This window comes from Terrapene carolina, unplaced genomic scaffold (genome assembly GCF_002925995.2).
Source record: "Terrapene carolina triunguis isolate 2854851 unplaced genomic scaffold, T_m_triunguis-2.0 Scaffold67, whole genome shotgun sequence".
Classification (NCBI taxonomy): Eukaryota; Metazoa; Chordata; order Testudines; family Emydidae; genus Terrapene; species Terrapene triunguis.
Window position 1 is genome coordinate 775,481 of NW_020664418.1, and position 8,600 is coordinate 784,080.

General features: G+C 53.2%; 1 protein-coding gene and 1 non-coding gene across 2 annotated transcripts in view; both read right to left on the reverse strand.

Annotated features, from left to right (window-relative positions):
* The window catches only part of METTL26 (methyltransferase like 26), a 20,478-nt gene extending 18,864 nt beyond the window's left edge, over positions 1-1,614 (reverse strand). Inside the window, exon 1 of the mRNA XM_024219601.2 lies at positions 1,372-1,614. Within this exon, the coding sequence (XP_024075369.1) occupies positions 1,372-1,568 (197 nt within the window). The 5' untranslated portion in view covers positions 1,569-1,614. The remainder of the gene's footprint in view (positions 1-1,371) is intronic.
* Positions 1,615-2,216: 602 nt separating this feature from the next.
* TRNAG-CCC lies at positions 2,217-2,287 on the reverse strand. The gene has a single exon. It is a non-coding gene; the product is annotated as a tRNA-Gly (tRNA).
* Between the last annotated feature and the right edge of the window lie 6,313 nt (positions 2,288-8,600).

Genomic DNA, 8,600 nt, shown 5'->3' on the forward strand with positions numbered 1-8,600 from the left:
AGGGCATATCCCTTCCAGCCCCCTGCCATGAGCCGCTCATGGCAGGGGGCTGGGAGCACCCCCACGAGCCGAGCACCCCAGCCCTCTGCCCTGCACCCCCCACATCCAGCCTTCTGCCCTGCACCTCCACACCTCCCAGCCCTCTGCCCTGACCTTGAGTCCCCCCAACACCCAGCCTTCTGCCCTGCACCTCCACACACCCCCAGCCCTGTGCTCTGACCTCGAGTCCCCCCAACACCCAGCCTTCTGCCCTGCACCTCCACACCCCTCTACCCTGACCTCGAGTCCCCCCAACACCCAGCCTTCTGCCCTGCACCTCCACACACACCGAGCCCTCTGCCCTGAACCCCCCCCCACACCCAACCTTCTGCCCTGCACCTCCACACACCCCCAGCCCTCTGCCCTGACCTCGAGTCCCCTCAACACCCAGCCTTTTGCCCTGCACCCCCACACACCCCCAGCCCTCTGCCCTGAACCCCCCACGCCCCCAGCCTTCTGCCCTGCACCCCCACACACCCCCAGCCCTCTGCCCTGACCTCGAGTCCCCCCAACACCCAGCCTTCTGCCCTGCATCCCCCCACACCCCTAGCCTTCTGCCCTGCACCTCCACACACCCCCAGCCCTCTGTCCTGACCTCGAGTCCCCCCAACACCCAGCCTTCTGCCCTGCACCTCTACACACACCCCAGACTTATAGAGAGAGACCCTTCTAAAAAACGTTAACATGTATTACCGGCACGCGAAACCTTAAATTAAAGTGAATAAATGAACACTCTGCACACCACTTCTGAAAGGTTGCCTACCCCTGAGTTAGATTATTGGGATTGATCTGTGAAGATTGTGAATGGGATGGGGATTTTGACTGCAAGCAGCTTGAAATATATTCTATTGTTTGGATTTGGAACTGAAGTCTGAGCAATGCCCAGAAATCTTCCTGACTGGTTTCTGGGGTTGGTGTAGATTCGTTTCCTTATTAAGCACATCTTCGTGAAGGGGATAAGTTAGTCAAAAATGCAAACGGTAAAATAACAATAAAAAACTTTAAATCAGACAAGAAGCCCAGCTCCAATAACCACCTCTACTGCCAAGCAAAGGGACACCCGGAGCAGGAATCTTTATGGATCTGGTTTCTGGATGGAATTAAACCTGAATCAGACCAGAAATCCACAGGAGTGGAGTCACAAAGTTGTGACATGAGCAACCCCGCCACCAACTCCACAGACCCGCACTGGATGTGTGACACCCACAACCGGGGCAGGCCCCGTGACACCCACACCTGGCCACGCACACCTGGGGGTGCCCCTTTAACACGCCCCCCCCCCCATCTCCCCGGGCTCGGAGGCGGCGGGTCCCGCCGGCAGCTCGCCCTCACCTCTCGAGGCACTTGGGGTCCACGTCGGAGGGCTGCCAGAGGAGGTTGGGCAGCGCCCGGGCGCAATGCACCGCGTGCTGCCCCGAGCCCGACGCCACCTCCAGCAGCCGCACCTCGGCCGCGCCGGGGCTCACGTAGTCCCGCAGCACCCGCAGGATGGGCTCCTTGTTCCGCTCCGCCGCCGCTGCCACGATCATGCTGCGGGGGGACGAACCCTGGGAGCCGGCACCGCCGCAGCCCCAGCGCCGGGAAGGCTTGTCTGCTCCACACCGCGGCGGCGGAGCCCAGAACCGGAGCCGGCCAGGGCGCGCAGGGCATGCTGGGAGTTGTAGTCCCGACGAGTGCGGCAGCCCAGAGAAGGTAGCGGCAAGATCAGAGCAAGACTACAAATCCCAGAATGCACCAGTCCAGGTTCCCTGTCCCGCCCCCCGCCTTAAAGTGACCGCAGCCAATTTCTCATGAGGAGATGATGGGGGGGGGTGTTATAAAATGGTTTGGGGGGGGGACTTTTAGTGCAAATGCCCTCTAGGGGAGGGGCATAATCCTGCCCCACTCCGGGTCTGCAAGGGGAGCTCCCCAACCCTCCAGCCCTTGCTTGAAAAGACAACCCCACAAAGAAAAAAGGGGATCATGCCCCACAAGGAGCCCCAGGGAGGAGGCAATGTCCCCTTCAGCCTCCCGCACCCCCGTGTTGCTGGTGGCTGGCAACAGGAGTAAAACGCGGGGGGCAGCAGGGGGACAGGTTAAAGAGACGCCCTGAGGGTGCAGCCGATGAGCCGGATTCCAGGCACTCCGGAGACATTGAAAAGGAGCGGGGGGGACTTCCAAGAAGGAAAAAACTTTGCTGCGCCGCCCGGGAATCGAACCCGGGTCGCAAGAATGGGAATCTTGCATGATACCACTACACCAGCGGCGCGACTTATGGCGCTGCTTTCCGGCAGAGCTCATCATACTGCGCCGTACAGCGCCGTCTATGGGCTGACCACAACACTGTTCTACCGGGCTAGCGAGGATTAGCAGCGGGTGGCCACGGCCCTTGCTGTAGGAGAATACAGACGTGAGAGGGCTCGCTGCTACACCAGAGCGCCGAGGGGCTTGCACAGGTACTTAGCCGCTTGCAACCGCTGCTCCCCTGGCCTTGTGCAGTTCTTCTGCCACTAGCCACATTTTTGCAGCTCTTTGGATTTGAATCTCGAGGCGGTCTTTAAGCCATCACACTAGCTCCAGAGTCACTGCCTCCCCCCAATTCAAATACCTTGCATAGGAGGAGCTCAGTTTGTTTAGCCTAACCAAAAGAAGGCTGAGGGGGATATGATTGCTCTCTTTAAATATATCAGAGGGATAAGTACCAGGGAGGGAGAGGAATTATTTCAGCTCAGTACTAATGTGGACACGAGAACAAATGGATATAAACTGGCTGTGGGGAAGTTTAGGCTTGAAATTAGACGAAGGTTTCTAACCGTCAGAGGGGTGAAATTTTGGAACAGCCTTCCGAGGGAAACAGTGGGGGCGAAAGACCTCTCTGGCTTTAAGATTAGGCTAGATAAGTTTATGGAGGGAATGGTTTGATGGGATAACATGATTTTAGTCAATTAGGCAATAACGTGCCATCGCTGGTAAAATGAGGGTCCGACTGGAGAATCTTGCCTGTATGCTCGGGGTTCTACTGATCGCCATATTTGGGGTCGGGAAGGAATTTTCCTCCAGGGTAGATTGGCAGAGGCCCTGGAGGTTTTTCGCCTTCCTCCACAGCATGGGGCAGGGGTCCCAAGCTGGAGGATTCTCTGCGACTTGAAGTCTTTAAATCACGATCTAGAGACTTCAACAGCTGAGTTAAGGGAAATTGGGTGGGTCAGCTTTTGTGGCCTGCATCATGCGGGAGGTCAGACTAGATGACCATAATGGTCCCTTCTGACCTTAAAGTCTATGAGTCTATGAGAAAAGGCCCATTTTAAACAAATATTTCATGTGCTTAATTGCAAATACAACCAGCAGCAACTCTGTGCCTTTTAGTCTTCCTAATGGAGAAATAATGAATAGGGAACAATAATAATTAATGATTAATAGAAGAATAACATGACTGATAATATAATATCCTACATTTCTACAGCACCATTCATCCTGCAGGATCCCAAAGACTATGTTATATAGAAAGCCTGCCCTTAAAATATAGCCATCTCTGGGGTGGAGGGCAGTACTACCCAGTGCTGAGTATGCAGCTCTCCCCAGTGTGGGGGAGAAGGAATTCTTGATGGCTACAGCAGAGCATTTACCAAAAGTTTCACAGAACTTTTAATGTTCAGGGGGAAAAAATGCAATATTACTTAGAATGTTAGAATGAACAATTTAAGGTGGAACTGTTTGTTATCTGTAACTGACGGGTTTGATACATTGGGAAATGCACTGTGAGCTAAGTGGCTAAGTATAAACAGCTCACCGCCTCAATATGCAGTATTATTAAATTAATATTTCATTCATATTTCATAGATTCAAAGGCCAGCAGGGACCATTGTGATAATCTAGGCTGACTTCTTGCATAGCACAATCAGCGAATCTTGCCCACTAAGGTAGTTTCTGGCTGAAGCCCATAACTGCTGTTTCAGATCGAACATATCTTTTATAAAGCCATCCAGTCTTGATTTAAAGACTGCAAGTGAGATTGATTTAACGACTGAATCCACCACCCCCAGCTAAGTTGTTCCAATGGTTAATTATCCGTACTGTTAACAACCTGCGTTACTTCTAGCCTGAATTTGTCCAGCTTCAGGTTCCAACCACTGGGCCTCGTTATGCTTTTTTTCCCTCCACTATGAGAAATCTCTACCTCACATAGGTATTCGTCAGCCATGATCAAGCCACTTCTTAACCATCTCTTCAAGAAACGAAATGGATTTAGTCTTTAGTTGAGGTTTTTCAGACCTTGATTCATTCCAGTAGCTCTTTTCTGAACCCTGAATATTTCTTTCTTTTCTGCATGTTTATTACAAATTAATTATATTAAAGTAATCATTTCACAATATTTGCTTCAGCGTGGTGGCTATCTGCACTCAATGCTTACTTTAGATAGTAACACCTGGGCTCAGAAACAAACTATCCTCTTCTCCTTCGTTCTGGTCTAACTTCTATATATGCTGTTCTTTAAATGAGGAACACTGGCATGTTAAGCTAACTGAGTGATGTGATGGGCCATCTTGAGTACCTCTGTGTAATTAACATTCTGATGTGCATGAGAAAATGGAAGCCAATACTTATTTCTTTTTACTGAGAACATAGGATGAGAACATTTGACATTGGTGGGCGCGGGACCATCATCCCCTTTTGCTCCTTTCCCATCGACCCTCTTTTTCACATGCCCTGTGCTCGTCAATGGCACCAAGTCCTTCCGTGATCATTTGAAGTTTTAGGCTTTTGAGGCATCTGGCCAGCTCACTTTGATACTGTTATGCCGAAAGGTGCTAATGGCTGCCTGCCAGTGGGTGAGTCTTGGGTCCAGAGACAATCACAGACCCTGTTAAAAGCAGTGGGCGCCACCCCCTCTTTCAAGTTTGTCAGAAGGAACAATCAAGCCCCGTTAGATAGCAAAGATAGCTGCAGACTTTGGTGGCAGCCACCCATGGCACTAAGCTTCATGGCAGGCCAGAGCTAACCCAGGTAGATTAACTGGGGTTGCAGACTGTGTGCATTGGATGCTGAAAGCCAGGAGAAGCAGTTGTGAGTGTGACCCGGAGAAGAAGCAGAGGGCTTCTTGGGCACAGGGCTCGCTGGAGGGGCAGACCTGGAGATTTCTGGACAAAGAAACTGCCTGCTGGTTTTTGTTTCTACTGTGTTCAGGGAAACAGGATGTTGTGAACATTCTTTGTAAATAAACAAGATTCCATCAAGATTATACCTGCCTTGTGTCATCAATTTCTCACGCTAATTGTAATGGAAACAAGTCTGCAAGGCCCTCAATATGGGCTAACATTGTGGCCTAAAGGAACAACAATACCATGCCATCGATAATGTGCAGACAAATGAGTGTATTAGACAGAGGGGATGAGAGAGGATGCAAACCTTTCCTTAGTTCAGCTTTTCCTTTGCATTTGTAGTGCTGTGGCAGGCACTCAGGCAGAGCAGAGTGCATTCTGGAAGAGGTGTTCTTTTTTACCCAGAATGCTCTCTGCTGGCATGAGTGAGGGGTTGACCCTGCAAGAGTGGCACTGGCAGGGCTATAGCTTTGGGGAAGGTGTAGGGTGACCAGATGAGAATTCTAAAACATCGGGACCGCCGCAGGGGGAGCGCCTTTTCAATTGTTACACTCACCCATCCGAGTCTTCGGCGGCACTTCGGTGGAGGGTCCTTCAGTCGCTGACGGTCTTCGGTGGCATTTCGGTGGCGGGTAATAAACCTGGCCGTCAAAGAAGGAAGTACCTGCTGCCGAAATGCCGTCGAAGACCGTCGGCGACTGAAGGACCCGCTGCCAAAGTGCCGCCGAGACCCGGAAGTGCCCCTGCCTGTCACCGCCGCCTAAGCAACAAGAAAAAAAAAAAAAAACAACGCCCGGTCAGGACGCGGGACAAACTGCTTGATATCGGGACAGTCCCGATTTTATCGGGATGTCTGGTCACCCTAGGAGGGTGTCTCTGGATCTACAGAGATGGCTGGAAAACATGACATATGTTTTTTAACAGCCCAGTATAATAAACTGGCATCCGAAGAAGTGGGTATTCACCCACGAAAGCTCATGCTCCTATATGGCTGTTAGTCTATAAGGTGCCACAGGACTCTTTGCTGCTTTTACAGATCCAGACTAACACGGCTACTCCTTTGATACTGGAATAGTAAAGTGATCCCTATAATGGGCAGCTGCTCAGAATGCATCTGGCATCACTGCAGGACATGTCCTGGGAGCAGTGTGTGAAAGGAGTGCTGGCCGGAGTTTAGCTTGCATTATGGCCCTGCAGTAGGTTCTAGCTCCCTAAGCAAGAAGAGCCCAATGTAAAACCCATTGGAGTCAATGGAAAGGCTGTCAGGGAGCAGACCTCTATAGCAGAGATTCTCAAACTGTGGGTCAGGACCCCTGAGGGGGTCGTGAGGTTATTACATGGGGGGGTCGTGAGCTGTCAGCCTCCACCCCCAAACCCGGGTTTGCCTCCAGCATTTATAATGGTGTTAAATATATAAAAAAGTGTTTTTAATTTATAAGGGGGGGGTTGCACTTAGAGGCTTGCTATGTGAAAGGGGTCACAAGTACAAAAGTTTGAGAACCACTGCTCTATAGCGTCTGACATTCAGTACAGATTCCCCCCTGGAGGGCCTAGGTGTGTGGCCAAGTGGAAAAGGTTCAGGGCCGGCTCTAGCGTTTTTGCCGCTCCAAGCAGGAAAAAAAAAAAAAAAAAAACGCGAGCGCAATCGGCAGCAGCTCTACCACCGCCGCTTCATTCTACAGCGGCAATTCGGCGGCAGGTCCTTTGCTCCGAGAGGGAGTGATGGCCCCGCCACCGAATTGCCGCCGAACGGCCGGACGTGCCGCCTCCCTCTTCATTGGCCGCCCCAGGCACCTGCTTGCTACGCTGGTGCCTGGAGCCGGCCCTGGGTTGGATTCTCTCTTCTAACACACCCACTGTGCGGCCACCCTGACCTCTCAAACCTCTGCCTCTGCAGCACGCTGCATGTCTCCCATGTGCGGGATGTTTATCTGTCCTGACCTTGGAGTGAAATATAATGGCTTGCAGGGCCCCTGATCCTGACAACAGCTTTGATGAGAATATTGTTGAACCAGGGTTTGTTGTTCCTAGGGAGAGCTGGGTTTGATTCCTAGCACAAACAGTTGCACTGTTTAAGAATTGTTCCTGCTCTAAAAGCAGCACCAGGTATTTAAAGATCCAGGCTGCTCCTGAGTGGCAGGGACCGTTCTGCTGAAGCCTCACTCTGAGAAGGTGGCACCTCACATTGCCCCTGCCGACTCACTCTTTCTGGCCAGTTCAAGACACAGCACTGACGGGCTCAGCGGGGAGTCACAGCCTGCTCTCCTTGCCAAGGGGAGGATGTCTGGGCAGGTTGGGAAGAAGGGTAACCCTGACCCTGAGAAGTGCTGTACCCCGATAAGGCCTCAGCATCAGGCCCTGCAAAGAAAACCACCAGATAGGGAATTCCAGAGTATCTTTTAGGTAACTCCAATCCCCAGTGGGGTAGCAGCTCCATGCCAGCAGTCCAGGTTAGGTCAGCGTTTCTCAAACTGGGGTCCCCTGGGGGTTCCCAAAGTGGGTCCAGGGGCCCCACTGATCAACTCTTCCTTTCCTCCCTCCCTCAACTCCTCCCACTCCCTCCCAGTGCCTCCTTCACGCCGGGGAACAGCTATTCCCTGGCATGAAGGTTCCGTGCCGCTCCTGGAAGTGGCCAGCACATCCCTGCAGCCGGGGGAGCAGGGGGTCTCTGGGAACTGCGGCCAATGCGAGCTGCGGAGGCGGTGCCTGAGGGTAGAGGCAGTGCGCGGAGAGACCTCCTGGCTCTCCGCCTAAGAGCCACTTCCAGAGAGATGGACTGGTTGCTTTCAGGAGCCGCCCGAGGTAAGCACTGTCCCCCTCATCCCCGCCAGCACCTCAATCCCCTGCCCCAGCCCTGAGCCCCTCCAGCACCCAAACTGTCTCCCTCCCAGTGCCCGTACCCCTCACTCCCTCCTGCATCCAAACTCCCAGCCCAGAGCCCACACCCCTCACTCCCTCCCGCACCCAAACTCCCAGCCCAGAGCCCGCACCCCTCACTCCCTCCTGCACCCAAACTCCCAGCCCAGAGCCCACACTCCTCACTCCCTTCCGCACCCAAACTCCCAGCCCAGAGCCCGCACCCCGCCACCAACCTTCCTCCCGCACCCCCTCTGCACCCAAACTCCCAGTCCAGAGCCTGCATGCCGCATCCCCTCCCGCACCCAAACTCCCTCCCAGAGCCTGTACCCCGCACGCCCTCCTACACCCCAATCACCTGCCCCAGCCTGGTAAAAGTGAGTGAGGGTGGGGGAGAGCAAGCGATGGAGGTAGCGGGGATGGAGTGAGCCAGGGTGTAGCCTTGGGGAAGGGGTGAGGCAGGGGCAGGGCCTTGGGGAAGGGGGTGGGGAAATGGCTGAGTAGGGAGGCTTGGGGGTCCCCAAAATTTTTTAAATCAAAATGGGGGTCCTTGGGTTGCTAAAGTTCCAGAACTGCTGGGTTAGGTGACAGTTTCCAGTCAAAGCCTGATTTTGAAACCGATGCTCC